Here is a 24,515-nt window from a genome sequence, read left to right on the forward strand (position 1 = left end):
TTGGATTTCAAAGTTTCTTGGAGCCCTTGAAGATGAGGAAATTGTGTTTTCAACATATCAGTAGCTTTCTTGACAATAACACCACTAACCCATTCACCGTTCCTTAACTTTTTCATGGCATCCTGAAAGATCTTTTCGTCGCTACGGTCAGCACTTCTCTCTTCAGTGTCAGAAGAAATTACAACATCGACATCAACCGCAGCAGAACCTTCCTTTTTATTCAAAGACGGTGTTTTATCAAATGAAAATGCCTTAAGTATGGATTTCGACTTTGCAGAAACAGAGACAGGTTCCTTTGTTCGCTTTCTTTTAGAAGGGATTGGTGTCAGGGTTGGATTAGATGATTTTCGCTTTGCAGAAGAAGAAGTTTGATGAGAAGACTTTCCGTCTTTCAAAGCGAACTCCATAAAAGATGAGTTTTGAGAGGCAAATACCTTTTCGCTACATTTGAAGCCCATTCTCTTACTAAAGTGGATTTTACGATCAAAACAAGATTAGTTGAGCCACACTGGGGAGTCTTCTTTCCCCTTGATATTCACAAGATACAAATACTCTTCACTTTTTGGATCTATCTTCTTATCAATGATATCCTTCTACCTCGTAAAATTCTGCAGGTAGCAGGTTTTTCGAAACACTTTGAGCAAATTTACGATCAGCAGCTTCCTTGAGAGTTTGTTCAGCCTCTTCCAAAACACTAAGCGATTTTTCCAGTATACTAAATTGGTTGGATTTGTTACAAGACATTTTGACCTCTCCTAAAATTTTGCAAACATTTATCCAACTGCTAACAAGGATTTTCTGAGGCAACACATACAAATTTTGTTCCGACTTTTTATGTTACACCGTAATCCAAATTAGAAGCACTCTTGACACTTTTGCCACTCGAATTTAAAGCTGCGACTTTGCAAATGGTGATCTTTCCTGAAATCTTTGCAACAACAAACCTGAAAAGAATGACATTGTCAACAAGCTGGTCTGGTACGAGTTCTGACCCCCCTATAGAGCCTTTCCATGAACTTTTCAGAACTTACGACCACTTTTTTCGAAATCTACACCCAAATAAAATTTTTTCAGAGGTGTGAGGGCTTGTTAATGAGCTCTAAAGACCCCTTAGAGCATTTTTGAGACTTAGATAAAGGTGTAAAAGTAAAGCACCACCACCCAAAAGCATAGTATGGCATTACTGGAAGAAAAACCTCCACCACCGCTCCTCGTCACCGGAGTTCCCAGGCGGTCCCCCATCCAAGTTAACTTCCGTGATCTGACGAGAACGGGTGCTTCCATCCTGGTATGAACGTGGAGCGTGCCTGGAGTGCTTTTTCTGGCTATTTATACTGACTAAGCAGTCAGGCAAAGTTCCCCGGTCAGTTTCCTCGAACTGTACAATAACAATAAAAATAATAATAACAATAATTTAAGTTGATAGTGTTTGCATTTTAAGTTGTTGGGGTTTGTAATTTAAAGTTGTTAGTGTTTGCAATTAGTTGAAAGTGTTTGCAATTTTAGTTAAAAGTGTTTGCAATTTTAGTTAAAAGTGTTTGCAATTTTAGTTAAAAGTGTTTGCATTTTAAGTTGTTAGTGTTTGTAATTTAAGTTGTTAGTGTTTGCAATTGGAGTTGAAAGTGTTTGCATTTAAGTTGTTAGTGTTTGCATTTTAGTTGATAGTGTTTGTAATTTAGTATAATATGTTTGCATATATGGGCCACCGTACATTCCTCATTTCACGAATTTCTCAAAGTTCATTCATTTCTACAACGCCGAAATCTGGCGTTGTAAGATTGGGGCTTCAGCTTAGCCGTTTTTCCTTCCTGGGGTTTCCCTCCAGTCGGGCTTTCAGCCCTTGCCGCCGACAGAATTTCTTCCTACGCTTACCTAACTCCTACGCTCACTTTTCCCGCGTGATACCGTTCCAGCCCGACTGGCGTGCCAGTCTATCTCATTATTCAAGCAGCAGGGACACTTTTTCGAGCCCCCAGCAGCAAACCCCAATCGGTCGGCAAGATACCCCCGGGTTTTTATGAAACACGTTTGAAGAGAATCGACAATTCTACCTGGCGCACTGTCGGCACTTCAAAGGCTTTTCCTACATTACGTGTAGTCTAGTATCCTACGACTAAACCGAGAACTAATTATGATAAGCTGAATATTATGATAATAAAAAAAAAGGAGCAGAATTATTAGTATAGTTTCAGACCTATCCCGTAACAATATTATCGTATTAATTATCGAATTATGAGGGAATGGGAATAACACCGACCACATAACACATATTAAAATTATTCCAGTCCAAATATTACGTCATATATACGTCTGGTCACGAATTTCTGAAAAAATTCAAATAGGAATAAAAATAAATTTCGGTCGAACCACTTTTTGCTTTCGACCCAAAATGTTTTTAGACAATTCAAGGCACCATGCCGGAACTACAAAGGTTTTTAAGATTTAACGAATCGACCGAATTTCGTTGCCTTTTTCCGACTGCTTTCGTCCGAAAAGATTCCAGACGATTCTCTATAACGCCGTAACGCATTATTCGTGTCGGCACTTCAAAGGCGTTTAAAAACGAAAAAGAAGTTCGATTTCATTTTCCTTTCTTCACAGACAAACTTCCAGACAACTTTGTCTGGCGCATTCGAATTTTTTTGTATATAAGTTCAAATCGATATATGTCCTTTCGTGCTCATTCAATTCTCTTACAACTACAACAGTCTGTCGTCTGTCTGGGTGTATTCGAAAATATTCGTATAAATTCGAACTGTTGACGTTAGGCAATAATCATTTGCCTTTCATCATCCATTCGGTCAAGACGTCGTCGCATCTAACCAGAGTAACCAACATCTTAATCATGGGCGCTGAACAAAGTACACAAGGTATGTATAGAAAGTGAATATTATCTAATTCTAATTGATTCTGTTATTGACCCTTCGCTGCTCATTCCACATCCCCAGGCTAACTTTATATGATTTTGATGGCTCGAGTTTAAGGTTCGAAGTATCAGTCAAATAAATCTCTAAGGAAAGGAAAAGCCGTGTTCCTGTATTTTAGTAAGACTAGCACTTGTGTTGTGTCACGTGGAAATACTGCATTCAGTACATTTAAGTACTTTTTTTCTATTTGTAGAAACGATTGAAATCGAAACCCAAGAAATGCCACTTGCACCTGTTGCACGTCCAGCCACGACAAGTTCGATAAAAGTTAACAATGAAACGGACTTAGAAATTGAAGTAATACTGAAAGCATCAACACTATCGGAGCCAGAAGCAAGCAAAGTGACAATAAAAAGGAAACGCGTGGCAGCCGGGACCTCAATTCGAACGAAATGTCACGTAAAACCATCTCTTAACAAACGCGATGTCCATGCCTGGGCATACGATCGATATGGTGAGCGACTGAAGATAAACGGAAAAGAAAAACTCGTCTTGGACTTAGATGACGAAGACATTGTCGCAATGAAAGTTTGGAAGGAGGAAGGTATTGACATTGAATTTAGAGTAAAGAACAATGAACCATTCTTATTCAACTTATATTTTCTTTTGTTAACTTTGTTCTGTATCTATGCCTATCTGCCATCAGTATTATTGCCCCCGCAGGAGCGCAGCGACGAGGAGGCACTCATAGTTTCACGCATAGATATTGGACTGGAATCTCGAAATTTTGTTGTTTTTGTTGTTTTTTTGTCGCGCAAGCATCCCCGTAGTTAGTCTCTTCCGTACTAAATGTTCGGTTTTTTTTTCGGGACAGTAGTATGCATATTTTCATATTACGTTATATGCTATTACCATTGTTACATATTACAATTTATTAGTTTTGATTTAGCTTTGAAAAGCTGAATCGAGTGTTATAAATGCAAATTATAACAGTGTATGATATAACACGAATTACAATATTACTTGTGCAAATCAAAACAAACAAAATGGCAGACTGGTTATGATGATCATTGACTGGAAAAAGTGTTTTGTATGTCAAATTTTGTTTCTTGTCTTTGAAACTGAATACTAAATACTGTAATTTAGTCAGAAGTTAATTTCAGCAATGATTTCAATTCTTTTTCTGGAATCTTTAAAGAATTTGCTCAAGTTTTTTAATGTACGTACATTTGATATTTTTGTTCAAACTGTAATTTATCTTTGTCTGTTATTATATTAATAACTAGCTTTATTGTTTATACAGCTTCTTGAGCTTTAAATACCATCATATGGTCGTAACTCGAGAACGTCCTTCTTAACTTAGTAAAACAAGATACAGTACCGGCAAAGTTAAAAAATGTTGAATGTATGCATATGGCCATTTAACATTCGTTTAACTTTACATGCGCATATTCAACTTTTTCTAAATAACTTATGCTCCGGTTTGGTGAAATAGCTCCAATTCTGGCTTTCCAAGTTAAGAGGGACCTTCCTGAAGGCATTTAACGGTGGTTGGACTAGATACACAGACATTCATACGGAAACACAATAAAGTGAAATTATATAGCTATTAACTCAAATTCTAGCTTCCTGGAGGCACGTCTCTTCATTGTCTGCGCTGCGATCATCTTAATGGCTTCGATCCTTTCAGCTTGGAGAAAAGATTGCATCATGAAAAAGTACTATGCACTTGAAAAAAAATTAAAGCGCGTTTCAACTTTTCTCGACTTTAAGTCTGAATAGACCACAATGGCATTCCTTTATTTTTCTTTTGACCAACAACATAGAAGATTTTGCTTGAGAAGTGCAATCACAGCGTACAAAGCCCGGGCCTTAACTAGGATTGGTTTCTATTTCACCCAATTTAAGATGGCACAGAACTTTTTGGTAAATTTTATACGTAGTATTTTCTTGACTATTGTTTATTAGGCAAAGTAGCAAATCACAGCGTACACAAGAGGAGCCCGGGCCTTAACTAGGATTGGTTTCTATTTCACCCAATTTAAGATGGCACAGAACTTTTTGGTAAATTCTATACGTAGTATTTTCTTGACTATTGTTTATTAGGCAAAGTAGCAATAGAGAATTGTTGAAATATAGCAGCCAATGAAAAAAGCAAGCTATTTCTGATTGGTCGCCTTGTTGATTTATTCACCACTATATATTTTGCCTACAATCTAAGATGCTCTGCGGCATTATCAGAAAAGGTCTATTGTGAATAATAATCATGACATATATTGTTGTAAGAAAGAAACTGGGAGGAAAAAACAAACAGGAGAAGAGAAAACCAGTAAGCTAATGTACCATAATTTTTGAAATATATTTTTGAGAAGCTTTTCCTTAAATTTTATCAAATTATCAAGCTGCAAGAATTTTTCAAGTATTGTGTTAATGGAATATAATTTTTTTTTCAAGCATATGCCTCAATCAATTAATCAATCATTCAATAATTAAATCAATCAATTATTCCTGATTACTTTTAATGCTTTAATCTTTTAAAGCATTAAAAACTTTATAAGTGCATGACATGATCTTCTGCGTGGGCATTTAGTGAAAGCTATGACTAGTGTTAAAAAGTATCTAATCTATCTAAACTGTAAAGTTATCAAAAATGTTATTCTGTAATTTCTGGAATCGTTTTTCTCATTAACATATTCAAGTGACGGACTAAGTTTTTCAGGTTATGTGAAATTTTTGAGATTTCGCTAATTTTTTTAAAAAATTCTGGAAATTTTTCGGGATTTTTCGGTGGTATGAAATAATGTAATAAAATTGAAATAGTTAGGTCGACAACCTTAGTTAATACAGATGCCCTTTAATCGCCCTGAGAGAAAAATTGAGGCGGGTAAATCACTTGGGAAGTGTACGAGGCCAAAAGCGTTTTTTCATAGAGATTTCAATGGTTTTGGGAGATTTTTTAGAGATTATTTGGGTTTCTCAGGATTTTCTGAGATTTTTTAAAAATTTTTCTGAATTCTAAATCTTAGAAATCTTTGGGATTATTTAAGAGGAAGTTTAGGGACAATTAGGGGATTTTCGGCATTTTTTTTTACAAACTAAAGATTTTATTTTCGTTGACATTTAGGGTTTTTTGACTTATTTCATTTTAAAAGAGGGTAGTGGGACGAACCTGCCGGCGCACCGGACTCGACAGCACCGGACATAGTGGATGTCCGATTTCCGGTGTTGGATAAGAATACTTTTTACCACCGGACAATCCTAACACCGGACTCAAAGTCCGATGTGTTTGGTGCGGGTAAATTTTTTTCCGATGCATATGTCTGGTGCCTAGAACTCTCGGTATTCAACACCGGACTTACCACGTCCGGTGTAGTGAAAGGATATTTTTTGACACCGGACTGTCCTGTGTGCCGGCAGAGTCGTGTAGTGGGTGGTGTTATAATTGGGTTGTCAGCTTTTATTCTTCCTCTATAATTAATGCGGATTAATTATTTTGACAAAGTCAGACTAATTTATTTCCTCTGAAATTTAGCGCGGACGCTTTTCACCTATTTCTGATTTTCCTCTAATTTAATGGGGTAAAAGTCGATTTTTTCTCTAATCATAGTGCGGATTATAAAAGATGCTGTTAAAATTCTGTTTTAAGATCTCTCTTTCACAATCTGAAGCTCCAATAATACTAAAAATCAGAAGGATCATCTGTTCCTTGATTTTTCTTCTTGACGGAAGGAATTGACTTTTGAGACAAGCACTGTTTGTAGAAAGCTCTACTCCTCAAAAGTTTAAGAAAAAAACAAAAACAAAAGCAAATTTGTCTGTTTTATTATTTTTCCTCTTATTTAGTGCGGGTAGACTGAAATTTTCCTCTAATTTTTAGTGCGATAGGAACGTAAACAGCAAAGTAATTTATTTCCTCCTACTATTAGTGCAGTACCTCCAAAAAAATAATTATTTAATCAGCCGCACTTAATTCGAGGAACGACGGTATTTGCTTACTTAGCTTTTGAAAGAAAGAAGCAACAATTTTCTTCCCTGCGCGCACACGGTGCGCGCCTCAATACACGTATTTCCTATTAGCGGATTCATGTAAAAAAGTCACGAAAAACGTCGAGAAAGTCTCTGATTGGCTGAAATATTGCATATACAAGAATATTTTTCAAAATGTCCAGAGTATGAGGTAATCTTTGCATGCCTCCGCCAATCAAACAAAAGTTTTGTTTACTCGACGTTTTTTCGTGACTTTTGCATGAATCTGTTAATAGGAAATAGGTGTATTATCCGAAAGTCTCAAAAATCCCGAAAATCTCAAAAAATTCCATGAGTCTTCCGAGCTCGTACACTTTTTTTTCCGAGTGATTTACCGGATGGTTTGGTTTACACAATTTCACCTGACCGTACAACGGAAATTTTTAGAAAAAGTCTTTGGCACCACGCCGCCGCAGCCCCGAATTTTGGAGATTATCGGGTCCAACGATCAACATTTAAGGTTACACTTACAACAACAAAGAGAGTCGAGAGCCTGATTGCTGATGGCGGTACGTTCCGGGGGGTACTAACCTTGCCGACCGACGGGGGTGCTCCGCTGAGGTTCGAAAAATGGACCCTACGTGGGACTCGTTTTTGCAAAAAAAGTAACCCTGAATGGGACTAAAATTTCAAAATTTTCTCAAAATTCACTACTTTTTCCCCAAATTTTCCAAAAAAAGGCACTGGCGTAATAAGGCACTGGCGTAATAAATACTGCGATGTTATTAAAGTCTAGGTAACTCTTGAGTAATGAGTCCGAAAGTTTGAGCCGTGAGTCGGAAATCTTGAGTAGAGAGTCGGATCCTTGAGCTTGGAAATGCCGGGACCGAAACTTTGTTTAGATGAGTGGTTTCTACTAACCTCATCGCATAATAATTCAAAATACATAATGCATGCAAAATATATAACCCATAATGATGCATAATAATATAGAACGTGTAATAATGTTAATGTATAGAACACAATAAAACAGGTAAATATGTTCATAATGCAAAAACACATAAGGCATAACAGGCATATTGAACCAACATTAGAAATTACACAAAATTTGACTTTTGGTGACGATGGAGTTAGCGATCGATATCAGGGAGGGCAAGAAAGCATCTCTAGGGGCGTGAAGCGTTTTTAGTTTTTCCTCTTCCTGCGCAGTCCTTTACAAACGACAGTCTTTTTACAAACAAACGGTTTCGTCGGTATTTGAGGTTGATTTTACCAAGGACGAATCGAGGAAACAGATCAAAATTTCCAGGAAAAGTAATTTGCGATTAACACATTATTTCCCCAAAAAGACCCAGGAAACAGGTCGAAATTTCCAGGAAATGTAATTTGAGTTCAAGAATTAACCTTGCAAAAACTCAGGAAACAGGTCGAAATTTCCAGGAAATGTAATTTGAGTTCAGGAATTCGCCTTGATAAAACCTAGAAACAGGTTGAAATTTCCAGGAAATATGATTTTTGGATGGAGCTCATATTTTTCCAGGAAACAGATTATTATTTCTAGGAAGGCGATTTCTAAAGATTTGGGAAAACAGCTCAAATTTTCCAGCTCTAATGGGGTCGGGGGGGGGGGCACTCGATTTCGAAACGACGGTATGTGCCGCGCAAAATCTGCTTGTCAAAATCGTACCCTTACAGTGCAGTTCAATATGGCTAAAAAGGTATCCTTTCAGTGCATTTTCTCTTGATTTACCCAACCCTTATAGTGGCCAGGTAGCTCAGTCGGTAGAGCATTCGCCTTACAACCTAAGGGTTGTGGGTTCGATCCCCGGTCACCGCCAACTCAGCGGATGAGGAGCTTAGATTGGGTAATCTGATCTAGGCGGTAGGTTACTGGGAGCTGAGAGTAGGTGTGGCGCTCCACCTCAGCATTCGACCTCCCAGGTCTAGCGCAAATAGAAAAGGGGATAGATTCCCTCACTCCCGGCTCCGCCGACAGCCACCAGATGAATATACTTACTTACTTACTTATAGTGCACTATATTTCTCAGCTGTAAATCCGCGTAAAAAAAAAGCTTGGGAAATTTTCTGTTTCAAAGAAAAACTGAGAAAAATATTCTGTCAGCTGTAATTATCAGACAATAGAAACTTTTTCAAACAAAGGAGAAGTAAAAACCTTTCTTTTTATCAATTATTTTGAATTTGTTTTAAAATTCTACCCTTGCAGTACAATCTCACAGAAACACACCCTTACAGTGCATTTTGGGATACTGAAAAACCCCACCCTTAAGCGCGGCACATGACGTAGGCCAGATCATATGTGTGCCCCCCCCCCGGGAATGGGGTAGGGAAACAGATGTTAAAAAAAAGGTCCTCGGTGGGGAGTTTCTAAACATCGACCAGAAATGGCGACCACGACCAGCGACCACGACCGGCGACCAGATAAATTTGGGTTATCGAGTTTATCTGCTCTCTCCACCGTAGAGAACATCCAAATCGAGTCCTGATGTGGCTTTCAAATGAACCACTGAGCACGTGGCTGATAATTACTCTAGCTGAGAATACTAAAAGTGACCTTTGACGTTACCAGTCATTTTCTAGACAAAGTTACAGTTTTGACAAAAATATTGACAGGGCAATTAACCTTTAGAAGCCGCTGTCTTTTTTCGAAAAAGGCCAAAAAGTTCATCATTTTTTTCTGGAAATTTATTCTTTCAAAGGCAATTTCTGGACCAGGACAAACGATTCAGGTATCAACTTTGGTACCGTTGGAAAGCTCTTTCTCTCAGCTACAAAAAATAGCAGATTTTTTTTCTCTGAATCTCAAGTGGTCAGGAGTTATGACCAAAAGACTGTGTATCGGTAAAATGGCCTTTTCAAAACGTATATATACGTATTCTGGCTTCTAAGGGTTAACATAGACTCTATTGTTTTTCATTTTTCATTTAAAATGCCTTTATCTACTTTCTCTTAGTACCAGTAGTCATTTTGGACTGTTTGGACCAGTTTTAAAGATTTAAACTAGCCATAGCTTTCACTAACTGCCACCCGCTAATTAATACAAATGCTTGTAAAACTAATTAATGCTAATTAAGGCTTTTTAATGCTTTATAGCAAAAGTTTGGAAATGATTTGGAATAGTTAGAATAATTCTTCTCAGCATTTTCTTTGAGATATCAATGAATAAGCTAACATAAATGAGACATTTTTTTTCTAAAAATATGAATTACTTTTTACAAAGAATAAAATACGAATCTTAAGGTGGGAGTCACATGAAGGATAGAGAAAATTGAAATTTTACATTTTTCATCATATCTTTTGAAGCAGAAAAGATTTCGAAATGAAACTTTCCAGAAATGTAATATAACTATAGAGAATGTGAAAAATTAAAAAAAAATTCTAAAAATAGCCAAGACGGGGGTAATATCAGCCAGGGGGTAATGCACTATCAAAATACTATGGCAGCGTTTTAGAAAAATCTATAAAAGCTATTCCAAAAATGTTTTTTGGAGGTACATAGCTAGTATTTGGATAAGCTCTGGAATGAATGGAGATTTTTTTCAAAATTTCATTCCAGGGGGTCTGGAACCTAAAAAATGGAAAATTTAAGTTTTTTTGAGTTTTGAAATTGAAAAGTGATTTTTTCAAAATTCTACTCCATTCATTCCATAGCAAACCATAAATGGAGCAACTTCTGAAAATTTCATGATCATAGCTCTTTCCAATCCTGAAAAAACGTTGCCAAGGTGTGCGAAAACCCCCTGAAACCTATTTTGAGAAAATGGTCCGTAATGTCAGAAGTGAGATATAAATCTCTATTTCTCTGTAATAATTCTACCGTTTTACAAAATTCTTTCTGTGTTTGACTAAAATGGAATAAAGTACTACTTCATATACTTTAGAAAGGGCTTTGAAATACCATAATAGTCCAGAAATTCTAAATTATCACTTTCACGTGATGCGCGCCAATCCTTAAAATTTTGCGCCAAACTCCACGTCAACATCGCTTTAAGTCAATTTTAATGTGTTTTCACAACAATAACCACATTTTCAATGTAATAGATCATCCTAGTATATTTTCCTCACTGCATCTGTCAGTTATAAGTTAATTTAACGTTTATCTGTAGTAATACAAGAATCCACTTGGACGTTGGACATCACGCGTGCCGTGCACAATTTCTCCTCGTGAATGTAAATAATCCCAGACCTAATAGTCCCAGACCTTCAATAATTCATCTCACATAATTATTAAACCAGCCTCCAGGCTTTCAATATCTTTAACACTTGGATCTTTGAATAGATACATCATTAAATATGCCTTCGGTCCATTAAAGTTTGTTCTTCGAAGTTTTTCGGTGTTCATCAGAAACGTTGACTTTGGGAATCAAGTCTTTGGTTTCACCTAGCTTAAGCTTCCTTAGTTGAGAAAAATGACATCAAAGAGCTAAAAATGTCATCAGTCAGTCCAACATTTCCAAATTAAAACAGCTTTCATAGTCAAAAACACTGCTGACAGCCTCCAAATTTGTGTGTTTTTTAAAAATATTACTTTTTCGGTTACCATCTTTAATTACATCATATTAGGAAATCCCGCGGAAAAAAGGCGGTATTGACTTAGACGCCCGAAAAGGGCGTAAAAAGATCTTTCGTTTGGTATGCCATGATCCTATGTTTAGATCAGCCATAAAGAAATTGGGCCCTAGCAACGGGTATGATTTTTCGTTGCTAAGGAAAATGCTTCAGATCAGGGTCTAGAAAAAACCTTATATCTCAGGAAATATAAATGCTACAGCCTTAAAATTTTCAAGGTGTGTTCAGAAAGGGTATAGGGTCATGAAACGCGCAAAATCTCGAAATCGATAATTTTTTCACCAAATCTCAAAGCTTCATGTGACTCCCACCTTAAAACATTCATTAGGAAAAGTGTCCAGGTAGAATCAATTACAGACAGTTACAGATTTGTTTTTTGTTTTTGTGTTTTTGTGTATACTAAACCAGACAAAAGACATGCAACTATATTTATTTCAACCAATTTGAAATAGGTATAAATGAAACATAGTAGAACCAAACAGCATAAGACAGTAAGAAATGCTATGAGCCAGAAACATAACGAGCAGGAACCAAAAATTGACAGGTAACAAAGTACCGTGAAATTGGGCAACTTGCATCAGTGGAGGCTAACATGCATAGCCCTCGAATGAATGACCTGGATGGTCATTAAAATACAACTACGCAGCTCTGCTCGCAGCTCTACTCTACCATTTTTGTTTTGATTTAACTTTGTATTTTAATAACCAGCCAGGTCATTCATTTGAGGGCTATGCAAGTTAGCCTCCACTGATGCAAGTTACCCAATCTCACGGTACTTAGGAGTTTTTCCAACTGTTTAACAAAGGATATCGTGATCCAAAATTGTTTACAATAAATGGATTTACCAGTAATCTAGAAGCTGTAACAGCGTTGTGTAAAGGATGGAAGATGATAGGACGTAACGTGGTAATAGTATCAGTAACGAGGCAATATTGATGAGCAGGAAGCAGGTATTAACAGGAAATAGCGTACATTCAGGACTTTTTCCAACGGCATGATAAGGGATCTCACGGACAAAATTGTTTACATTAATCATTAAAAAGATATGCCAGTTATCTTGCTGTTGTAACAGCAACATCGTGTAGAAGGATGGAAAATCATGACGTAACGTGGTAATAGTAGCAGTAACGAGGTAATATTGCGTTGTCAAGGTAAACGAATCCTCATTCATAAAAAGCTTAAAGGGAAAATAAGAAACATGAAATTAGATGATATGGTGAGTGTACTGAAATTTCCTCAAAAATAGTTCACCAAAAGTTTCTTTCAATCTTTGATAATAATTTCCCAAATAGTGCCTGGTAAGTATCAACAAGAACACAGACCTGTGTTAAACATAAAAGATTAATAAAACCAAGTCTTATAAAAGTACAGAAAGAAAAAAATATTTATACTTACTGTCGAGAAGTAATACCATAACACAGGATTTTTAAGCATTCTTGTTGAGAGTAGAGTATGTTGAATGACGATTGTTGAATAAATTTAGTTACAGTGGAATTTCGTTGCCAATTCAACCACCAACAATAATCACTTTTGTCCATATTCAATCATTGTTCTACTATTATCATTTTAATCATTGTTCATTATTATTGCTATTGGGGACAAACTGTTTGGATCGAAAAATGAATCAATCTCCTGAATGTCTAAGACAGGAGACAGATTGTAATTTGACTGTCAGCAAATTCACTGATTGGTATATGTATACATCTTGTTTAATCCGAAAGTCAAAAGTAAATGCATACAAGTATTTTGACTGCAGGAAGAGAGAGCTTGAATAGACCTTTTTTCAAAGAGGCCACCCTGTTGAATAATTATGTAGTCCAGCAGAAAAACAATGATAAAACCATGCATAATTATTACGATACAAATGCATACATACTATCTTTGTTTTTATGGCTGGACTACATAATTATTCAACAGGACGTCCTCTTTGATAAAAGGTCTATTTAAAAAAACTTCCAGAAACTTCTCCATTCCATTTCCTGCATGTTGACCAATCGGGCAAAATTCTACAAGCGGAATAGAATCTACTGTCGAAAGCTGAGTAAAATGCCCGCGGCGCCTGCTATTATAAAGAAAAAGTTTTTAGGCTAGCAACTGCCGTCCCTGAAAAAAAACCGAATATTTACGGAAGAGACTAACTACGGATAGGCTTCCGCAACAACAAACAAACGCGCAACAAAATTTCGAGATTCCAGTCCAATATCTATGCGTGAAACTATAAGTGCCTCCTCGTCGCTGCGCTCCTGCGGGGGCAAAAATTTTTATTAACCTTTAGAAGCCGCTGTCTTTTTTTGAAAAAGGCCAAAAAGTTCATCATTTTTTTCTGGAAATTTATTCTTTCAAAGGCAATTTCTGGACCAGGACAAACGATTCAGGTATCAACTTTGGTACCGTTGGAAAGCTCTTTCTCTCAGCTACAAAAAATAGCAGATTTTTTTTTCTCTGAATCTCAAGTGGTCAGGAGTTATGACCAAAAGACTGTGTATCGGTAAAATGGCCTTTTCAAAACGTATATATACGTATTCTGGCTTCTAAGGGTTAAGTGTGATGCCTGTAAACTTTACCCGGGGGGGGGGGCACTCAAGGTAAATGACCTACCAGACGTTCGGCCCTTAAGGGTAGGTTTATCATAGTTCAGCTAGTGCACTGTAAGGGTAGGAAATTACAAAACTGCACTGAACTGCACGGTAAGGGTAGGAAATTGTGATAAAAGGCCAATTTTTTGGTAAAATTGGCACAAAATTGGTCAATTTTGGAGGAAAAACTCCACATTTTCTTGGAAAATTGCAAAATCTTTCGCCCTTAGTCAATTTTGGAGGAAAAACTCCACATTTTCTTGGAAAATTGCAAAATTTTTCGCCCTTACGGGCGAGAAATTTTGAAAAAGTGCACTGTAAGGGTATGATTTTTCATGGAAATTCCCTGCATTGTAAGGGTCCGATTTTAGAAGCCAAATTTTGGGCCGAACGTATGTACCGTGAGTATCACAGCGCGAATAAATTCGAGCTGTGAAGACAAAGTTTTTTTTTAATACAAAATCTTGTAGAAAAACGCTCGCAAAGTAGATGTTGCCGTATAAACCACGGATTTACAGCAGAACATACTTACGCAGCATGTCCGACTTGCTTTTTGGGGCAAAATTACCAGCTGCGGGGGAGAACTCTGCGAAATCGTCAAAACATAATCAAAAAACATAAACAAATATGGCGATTGAATTTTTTTTATCAGGAAAATTTATGAGTTTATTTTTGCTGTATTTAGTGTGAAATTGATTGGAAATTTAGAGATTTTTTGCTGTATTTAGTGTGAAAGTGGTTGGAAAAAAATTGTTACGAGTGTATGGTATTACTAATGATGATAAAAAGAAAAAGTTACTTGATCATTCCTTTTTTCCATTTTATTTAGAAAAAATGTAATGACCTCAACACCACTAAAGACCGCCAACTCGTCAACTTTTATTGAGATAGACCAATTATGTTTCATTTGTGGTGTTGACATTTTTTCTGATGATGTAGAAGCTCCAGTTTACTTTTTATTAAAAAACAAGACATTTGTCATCCCCCTTTAAAAGGGCTATCAAAATGGAAACCTGGATTTTTCATAACAATGACCAAAACTATGCAAAAAATGTAAGGACAATATTGAGTCAATACAAAGTCTGGAAAAGAAATTAAACGAGAAAAAGAGCAAGCTTTGTAATGACTTTGAAGTAAATTGGTCCAACCAAGAAAATATTTTTGGGTCTCCATTACGTTTTAAAAGATTGAGGGTACCATCGCCAAGCAAAAAATCCAAGAAAATTGCAAAACCTTTGAATCCATTTCAAGTTTTAACTGCTCCTCAAACACAAACTATAACCACTCCATCAAGAATTACTATTCCTCCGTTAAAGATTCCATCGTTATCATTTTTATCTCCTTCTCAAATTTCTTTGTTGCCAACTTTACAAACACTTGTTACGAATAATCAAATACCTTCATCATCAACCACAAATGTGCCTCGTTATCAAGTTGTAAATGTGTTAAAGAATACTGATTATACTCATGCTTTGGTGCCAAAAACGCAGCATCCACCAATTCATCACTCGTCCTCAAATTTGGCTGATGAACAACTTGTTCCTGATAGATCTGATGAAACATTAGAGGTACTTACTTAAAGATAGTTGATTTTCTTGCAGTTACCTTAAGAGAACTTTTTTGCCAAATTTGAAATAGTTATCAAAAAGATTGAAAAGACTTTTAGTTGACAGATCCAAGGTATTATTATGCCTTTGAACTTTCATGTATTGAGGTCTAGAAAAATAGTGGTCAAGACAAGAGGTTACCCCTAGCTTTTGAAAGTTACCTTCAAAATTCATAACACACACCTACTAAATTTCATTTAGATATCAATTCGCTTTCCAAAGACATCTAAAACGTTTAAAGTCAATGCTATGGACACAATTGGAATGGTTATAAAGTCGTTTGCAATGAATTCAATAGCTAGTGGTATCAAAACCCTTATCAATAAAGCGGATACGAGAAATATTTTGTTACAAGAACTCATTAAGTTTCTGGTAGTAGAGATGCAGAAATATAATTTAAATGAAAATGCATCATTGCACCATAATGAACAGTATTCTGTCATAACTGCCAGCATCAACCGTTTAAACAATGAAAGTTCGGAAATTTGTCCTGCACTCACTTCCCTAGCAGATGGACTGTATGATCATGATCAAAATCAAAGCACCTTCTTCATTTCCTTGCTACTGCATTCACACAATCGTTTACTTTCATCATTTGCATACAAATTTGGTTATTTTTTAAGATGGTCCGGGCTCCGATCAACAGTAAGTCCTTGTTTCTTAATCTAATATTATAAGGAATAACCAGCTATTTCTCATTATCAGATGTATCTTCTTAGAGTGGTTGGTTCTGAGAGCTTTCTGACACTTGAAACTATAGCTAAAATTACCTTATCTATAATACCCTAATCTATAATAAATGCATTTGCTACTCTATCAGCCAAATCTCCTGAGTGATGGATAATTAGCTGGTTATTATGCTTTAACACTACATGTTGTTATGAGGATCATGAAAAAGTATTTTATTTTCTCTCTCCGCGCCCTTGTGTCTTTAATCACTTAATCATGCATGCTTAGAGTTCTACCAGGATTTTAACCTTACTGCTAACAAAATCAAAATAATCTCAAAGATATTTGTGTAAAAGTAAGAAAATTATCCTGGTTTTATATCATAGCTTGAAAGTGAGTGGTTTAATGTACTTTAAAGTCAAAAACGTTAGTTTTGACTACAACCACATTGACATTTAGCCAGGCTCTGTTAGTACAAAGCAACCTGGGGGCTACTCTAAGACAACATTACTGTATTACCGTAGAGGTAATAAAAATATAGATGGAGATAGCACTCCTACTATTCTATTGTATTATACCATTGATAGCAAACTGTTGATTTGGGAGAAAGCCATTTAAATTTTGCTTTCGCTTATGGGAATAGTTAATCGAAGAGAATTTGAATAAAATCGTGCTACATTTTTAATTTATTCATTGTGTGATGACAGGTTTTATTGATAAAATATAAAACCTTTCAAGAATAATCACAGAAAATCGAATTTGAAATGTTCACTGGTCAGAGAATCCTCGGCAAACTTTATTAATTTCTACATATTTACTAATCTTTCAACTATATTCTATCAAAATTTTGAGGCAGCTGGTATTTTAGATCTAAAGATATTTATAGCAAAGAAACTTTCACAAACAACAAAGAATTCGCAAAATTTGAAAGAAATTGTTAAAATTTCTAAAGAGTTTTAAGTTGTTAATTTATGTAACTTTTATTACCTCTATGATAATACACGGGGGCTGTTTCTAATTTTTCATTTGCGCCCATAACCAAGGAAATTTGTTCAAAAAATAAGAAATTTTCTTTTTTATTCTCTTTAAAGGCAATGTCAGTTCTCTCACGTTTTGGACTAACAGTTCATGGTCGTAGTCTTACGAGAAAGCTAGAAGAAATGGGAAAAGATTTTGACAAGAAAGTTATCCAATGGAAGATTGCACGGGACCGTTTTCTTACAGGCAGAAAAGCTTTGAAGTTCCTAACCAAGTTCTTTACCAAGAATACTCCAATTGAAACAAGTCAAGCCGTGCTGCTCATCAAACTTCTATGTCGAGAGGTTCAGATCGATGACATTAATGATGAGTTGGCATCTAGATTCCTTCCTGCATTTGACGAGACACTGATGGTAGTGGCTTCGCACTTCATTATGCAGATGAAGTCCCGAAAGATCACCCTGTCAAAACTTGATGAGTTTTGCTCCGAATACATCGACGAACGTAGTTCTACCGTCGCCTTCCATGAATCGCTGAAGAAAATCAAGATCAAACCGTGTCCATCTTTCAGTCTGGGTGGCGACAATTGTGATATGCACGTCAGCACCAGACAAAAGAGTCTCTCCAACCCAAATAAATCGTTCCATTGGTTTCATTCTTTTGCCATTTTGGATCCCGTGTCTGGAGACCATCTGCCTGATGTGCACACCGCTAGGCTTAAGGATGTCCCTATCAGAGATTTTTTACCATCCTCTCATGATCATTCAATGATGAAAAGAGATATGATCCTTATTTGCACAAAGATACTGGTGAAACACCTTCCAAGTCTACAAGAATTTAACGATTGCGTCTTTTGGCATATTCCCCACAAATATTCAAAGGAACTTTCTGCCAAAACTGTAGAGGTATAATTTAGAACGGTTGTTTCACAGTGACGTAATCTCAAACAAATTTTGAATTCTCAATATATTATACAACTTTACATTCTACAGACCGTTAAAAATTCTTCATTTATTTTAGGTTCCTTTGGGTATATATCCTCGCAATGAAAACTCAACCGAAGGCATGATAGAAATCATCGAGGAGCTCAGCAAAAACTATGGCTTGGAGGATGAAGACGAATTTCTTTTCATGGGTGGAGATCAGGTATGTATGTTTAACGGTGCGTTATATGCCATTTTAGGTCGTTTAATTCGAATTTCCACATTTTCCTATAAGAATTTAAAGAAGTTTTTTTGAATTTTTGTTTCGAAAACTTCAGGTGACTGAAGACCGGGCAAGGCACTGCCAAGCAGCAAGGTGCGAAGAAGAATCTCGCGAAGACCGCCTCGAAAAATTCTGGTTTAAAAACGAAGACTGGCACTTTGAAAGAATTGCCTACAAGGTAGACATAATTTGCTAATTTATTTTCTCGATAAACTAAGTTCTTTACTGCATATGCTGTTGTATATTATGGTTTATTTTAATATGAAATAATTATATTTTCAGTGCGTGTTGGACAAGCTTTCGAGCAGCAGATGTGCGGGTGACTCTGGTACCTTTTACAGTAATGCTGTTAAATTAGGAAACAGTAACGCGACCACTGACGTTATGGGAAGCCACTACAACAAAATAAAAGAATTCTTTCAAGTACATGTAGGTTGTTTTCTTCAAGATAATCGGATATCCGTTTTTGTTACTAGATGGCTACTACTACTTTACTTTAGCAATTCCACCAGAGACATATTCTCAAAATTCTTGACATCTAATACTTATACAATTCACAATATTTGAAATATTTTCCTTTTCACAGACATCTGCTATGGTCGTTGTTGCCTTCACTGAACATCTCGGAATGAAGTCTGTGGACGACAAAATCGAAGTTCCTGAAAGACTTAGCTCTGTCGCTGAACGTAGACGCTGGCTGTTCGGTTTGATCAACAAGATGCTTGAAAAGTTCGTGCTTCCAGAAATTGACGAATTGACAAAAATTGAGGAAAGATTGTTTCAAAAGGTTGCGTGTCAGCAGCCTGGGTGTTCATCCCTATTTACAACGTTAGTTGGACTGAAGGCTCACGAAAAGAATTTTCATAAAATCGACCACACCGAAAAGGCAGAACCCAAATTGGATGAAGGAGAAGATCCGGTTTTCAACTATGGATGTGTGAGCTTATCATATGGCCTCCTTTTGAAGAATTTGGGGGACGCAATTAAGGAAGGTGACGGAGAAAGGGTTGTTCGATGCTGGAAGTATTTTACCTACGTATTCAAAAGCACTGGACAAGCCCATAAAAACTATGCTTTGGCTGGTCTGCGATTGATTGCTTCAATTAAAGGATTACTGACACCAGCAAAGGCACACGAACTTATATGGAACAGATTTTGTAATACGGCTGGCGGAATCGGGAAATGTATCCCGCGAGATTTGAGAAACGAGCATCTCAATAAAATTGCCAAGGAGCATATTCGTAGTCTTGGTCATTCAAATATTTCTGACGATAATGTGGTAAAAATGTCACGCACAATTGGTTGTATGGAGGACATAGTAAGAAGTTTTGCGCAAACTCATAAAAAAAATCCTCATGAAAAGACACAGCTCGCCCATTGCATCTCTGAAATAACACAGGCAAACATGTTCAATCATGTGAGTGGTCGAGAGCTGAATGGTTTTCCTGATTTCAAAAGATCTATTTACAGTGGATTAGAACCAATTACACTCAAAAATTGGTTGGTTCAGTATCGCCACCAATGGGACATTGAAAATAGAAATAATTATAAATTTAACGACTAAATTGTTTGGCATTTCTTTCTTTTTTCATGCCTGGAGTGTTTGTATTTATAAGAAAACTCTGTGTCCGAGCCGAAATTTTCTACAGTAAATCTTTGTCCTAAATCAAGAACGTCAAAAGGAAGACTTCACTTGTGCCGTAATTGCCCTCTCTTCACCTCCTTGACTAAATGGAAACAAATCTACAAATCCCTTGGTTATTAAAGTAGTACTCTCTTTTTTTATTTGAGAAATTTTATATTTTGTACCCCATCTAATTTTATACGTTTATATTTTATATTCCGAATCTACATTATATTATTATATTATATTGAAAATTGGCATTATCTTTGAAAATAGATTATCTTTCAGAGCAAAGCTAGAGGAGAATATTTTGTGGTTGTAATTCTGATTCTTTTCTACAACACAGAATTTCTCATCCAACTTCTCTCTCTTCTATTTTGTGTTTTAGCATTTTATATACAATATGGTTCATTCAATTTCTGTTTGTAACTGTGTTACTTTGTGTTACTGTGCTACTTTGTGACTCCCCGGAGTTTTTCTTGTCACACTATATTCTGAGCCCTATTGGACCATTCTTGAACTTTTGGATCCTCAGATCCTAAGCTTAAGTCTAGAGGTAGAGTACTTCCATATCGTTTGTGGTTATAAGATTTTGTGGGAATTTCCCTTTTTTCTCAAATATTATGACTTTCATTGTCTCTTGATTTATTTTGGCCTCACCTCACATTAGCACTATTTTTTTACTTTTAAAACGAAAAATTTCTATTTTTAACTGTGTATATATTATGGAAGAACTTTATACACAGCCTATTTAGTTATATATACACCGTTTATTTTTTTTTGGTGATAAAAGAAACGTTAATAATAATTATCGTAGTTGTTTCATGTTAATAATTTATTTAATTTATTATATTTTATATGTTAAATATCAATTAATTTATTCTTCTGTAACAGTTCAATTCCTCAATTTTGTGAAAATAATTTATTCTTATTATAACAATAATAATTATCAAAGTTGTTGAATGTTAATAATTTATTGAATTTATTATATCTAATATGTAATAATAATTTTAGTAAAATCATCAAATATTTCAGAAAAAGACAACAGTTGACTGTTGAAAATTCAGTCGTGAACCTTGGCTTTCAGTTAGCATTTTCAATGCATATTACATATGCTCTGAAAATGTGTAACAGGGTACACCACGTAAAGGATAAGCCATAGGATTTTGTACCCCACCCTAAACAAAAATAAAATAAAGTGTACAGCTGTCTAACTAAACCTGTGTAAACCATGCACAGGAAACTATATAAAAATCATTTTGACGTGCTTTAAAGTTTTAAGTTTCTTAGCCTTAATCCTGCTTAATCCTTTAATTAATTGAATTGTTGAATTTGGTCTCTGTGCTTAGATATTTAGATGTAAGCAATGTTTTAACTGATTTTCATTAAGAATATTATTATGAAAAGAATAACGTCACATGGTAGATTTACTTAAAACGTAATCACCTGAGAAACTAATCTAAGATACCTTAAGGGAAATAATTTTGGCGGATTTGGTGAATTTAGACGAAATTTGCCAAAATTAGTTCCTGCCAAAATTAAATATTTTGCTCACTCGCCAAAATAAGTTCCCGCCAAAATTAAAAATTTTTTTGTTTTTTTTTGCCTAAATGAACCCTGAAATTCATCATAGTGGCTCAAAATAAGGCAAAATAGAACAAATTTATGCTGTCATTTGCCAAAATTAGTTCCCCCCAAAATTTAAAAATTTCGCCATTCACCAAAATAAGTTCCCTTAAGGTAGATAATATATGAATCATACTTTGCCAACGGGCACATAATAGCTATTCTTATCTAAGATAAAATAGTATGAATAATTTTCCAAAAATGAGTTAGTAAAAAGGAGCCCTTTTGAAGAATGACAATGAGCTTATTTTTCATTCAGTATTAGCTTTTTGAGTTTCTGAAATTACATATTAGAGATCAAACAACCAATCATCATTATCATCCAAACAATCAAACAAATCAGTATTAGAAGCAGTTTGAACATCAGCATTTAAATCAATCAGCTGATCAAATGTTTTTAAACTAGTAGGGCATATACCCTTAGCTTTTTCAAAATAATCATCAGGAATTTCAAAGTCATTAAAAGTGTCACAGATTACTCCCAACACAAGTAACTCTGTTTCTTCATCAAAGAGTTGAAAGTTGCATTTGATGTATTCAATTTCAAAGATAAATTCACATTTTTCTGTTATTTCTGTTATGACATGCTCTGGTATTATACTAGTTACTGAAGCTGTTGAAAGAACTCCTTGATCACCATTCAGACTGTTGCATTCATTTAACATTTCCCTAACAAGTGCTCTTTGACTGGGTGTAACGTTCCTTTTTGGCAAGATAACAGAAACATTTTCAGTGAATTTCCTAGAGGGAGTTGCTTCACAAACTTCACAATAGCATTTTGATTGGCAAATATCACAACACAAATGCTTGACAGCTGGACCAAGTGGCTTGTGCGAGAAAGCGAGCATCATAATTTTCCTCCTACACATGGTTGTATTTTCAATGTAATTTTTTAAGTGTTTATCTTCTTTAGCAATATTATGGTCACATGGGCGCACAAACAAAACACATTCACAAAGCTCACCATCACGTCCACCACGTCCAATACCTTGAACAAGACTTTCTATATCAGAAGGAACACCATAAAAAAGGACAGTTCGAATGTCTGGAATATCTATTCCCATTCCAATGGCTGAAGTACCAATCAACACACGTGTTTTACCATCTCTCGCAACAAAATCACTCAAAGCCTTTTCTCTACATTTTCTAGTTAGCTTCCCATGGTACACAGTAAAAGGAAGCTGAGCACCCTCATTTTCGAAAGCTACAGAAAAGTAACGATGAACATCAGTGACTTTATCAATAGTGCGGCAGTAAATAATAGTTTTTTCAAAGTTGTATTTTTCACTTTTAAGAGCTAGGAGTAGTGACCTAAAAACTTCATCCATGTCATACCCCACCTTTTCAACAATTAATTTGGCATTAATTTTGTCAGGTGAAATTTCAATAGTGTTAAAGCCATTTATTGCTAAAATTTTCTTTATTCCAAATTTAGTCTTATTATTTGCTGTGGCAGTGACACAAAGATATGGCTGATTTTGATTAAAAAAACATCTAAGCTTTCCAAGCTCTGCATATGCTTTTCTAAACGCTTTCTTCGATGGATCAGATGAAGTTCCCCATTTAACCACTGTGTGAGCTTCATCAATAACTATAGCCGCAACATTATTCCTATATGTCTCAGTAAGGAAGAGATTTCTGCAAGATTGAGAGAGAAACATTTCTGGTGATGCAAATAAGTAGCAAACATTTCCATTTTTAATGTTGTCTGAAAATGGTTCCAATAATTGTGCAGCTTTTCCAAACTTTTCACATCTCTCAACTTGCTCACTAATTAAGGAAATTAATGGGCTGACAATAATCAATATAGGTTTGGCTGGGTAAACATAACTAGACTTCCTCAATTCGAGCATTACGTGGGGAAGCAGTTGGTAAATTAAGGTTTTCCCATGACCAGTTGGTAAGACACCTAATGTATCATATCCATTAAGCACACTTTTCAAACAGGCAACTTGTGATTCCTTGACTTTAAAATCCTTCTCAAAAAAGCGTGATACAACTTCTTGAATGGAAGAGTCCAATTTGAAAGAAAAATCATTACCACAAACTTGAGCCATATCAAACTACCAAAATGATTGAATGGAAAAAATATCAAATCACATCAGAATTAAAAAATGAATTTGATTCTTAGAAACGCACTCTCCCGTGGTTGATTTTGTTACTTTGAGCAATTACATTGAGACTTTTCCGACCCGATTGAAAAACACCACCTTGTCCTCAGAGGTTAATATTTTCTTTTTGAAAACTTGACCTCTGATACTCAGGGTACAAAACATGGCCTAGTCCGATATTTGAGAAAAAAAATTTTCCGGCCGAAAATGCCGGAAATATGCCGGAAATCACCGTTTTTCTGGATTTTCATTAGACTTTTTCCTTATAATTGGTTGTTTTTTCATTCAAAAACATTATTAATAGCAATGCCCACCATCAAGCATGTTTCATGTTTAAAATTGATTTTTAAAGCCGGAACTATTAAAAAATCACCGGAACAAACTATTTTCGCCGTATTTCTTGAATTTCTCGAGCTGTACTTTATATTTTTTTAGGAAATTTTGCACACTGATTCAAAATGACAATACCTAAAATGTGACGGAGCCCGATTTTCGAAAAACTTTTTTTTCCGGCCGAAAATGCCGAAAATATGCCGGAAATCGCCGTTTTTGCATAGTTTCATTGGACTTTTTCCTAACATTTCTTTGTTTTTTCTAAAAAAAAAACATCATTGATAGCAATTCCCACCATCAATCATGATTCGATTGTCAATAAAACTGATTTTTTTTCTCAAATAAGAGAATGTCACGATAGAGCG

At 35.7% G+C, this 24,515-nt stretch overlaps 2 protein-coding genes and 1 long non-coding RNA gene across 3 annotated transcripts; 1 reads left to right on the forward strand and 2 right to left on the reverse strand.

Annotated features, from left to right (window-relative positions):
* Positions 1-12,484: 12,484 nt before the first annotated feature.
* LOC136821179 (uncharacterized) lies at positions 12,485-13,178 on the reverse strand. Its single transcript, XR_010848701.1, has 2 exons — positions 12,816-13,178; positions 12,485-12,597 (listed from the first exon to the last, which is right to left on the reverse strand). It is a non-coding gene; the product is annotated as an uncharacterized lncRNA (long non-coding RNA).
* Positions 13,179-16,242: 3,064 nt separating this feature from the next.
* LOC136821221 (uncharacterized) lies at positions 16,243-20,020 on the forward strand. Its single transcript, XM_067077454.1, has 6 exons — positions 16,243-16,248; positions 17,364-18,155; positions 18,271-18,396; positions 18,512-18,634; positions 18,739-18,885; positions 19,043-20,020. The coding sequence occupies exons 2-6, from the start codon at positions 17,367-17,369 to the stop codon at positions 20,018-20,020; spliced, it is 2,163 nt and encodes a 720-aa protein (XP_066933555.1). The 5' UTR covers positions 16,243-16,248; positions 17,364-17,366.
* A 1,945-nt stretch (positions 20,021-21,965) lies between these two features.
* On the reverse strand, positions 21,966-23,800 carry LOC136821269 (ATP-dependent helicase wrn-1-like). Its single transcript, XM_067077498.1, has one exon. The coding sequence runs from the start codon at positions 23,761-23,763 to the stop codon at positions 21,997-21,999; it is 1,767 nt and encodes a 588-aa protein (XP_066933599.1). The 5' UTR covers positions 23,764-23,800; the 3' UTR covers positions 21,966-21,996.
* Positions 23,801-24,515: the final 715 nt, after the last annotated feature.

The sequence above is a fragment of the Clytia hemisphaerica genome, unplaced genomic scaffold (assembly GCF_902728285.1).
Source record: "Clytia hemisphaerica strain Z4C2 unplaced genomic scaffold, Clytia hemisphaerica genome assembly, whole genome shotgun sequence".
NCBI lineage: Eukaryota > Metazoa > Cnidaria > Hydrozoa > Leptothecata > Clytiidae > Clytia > Clytia hemisphaerica.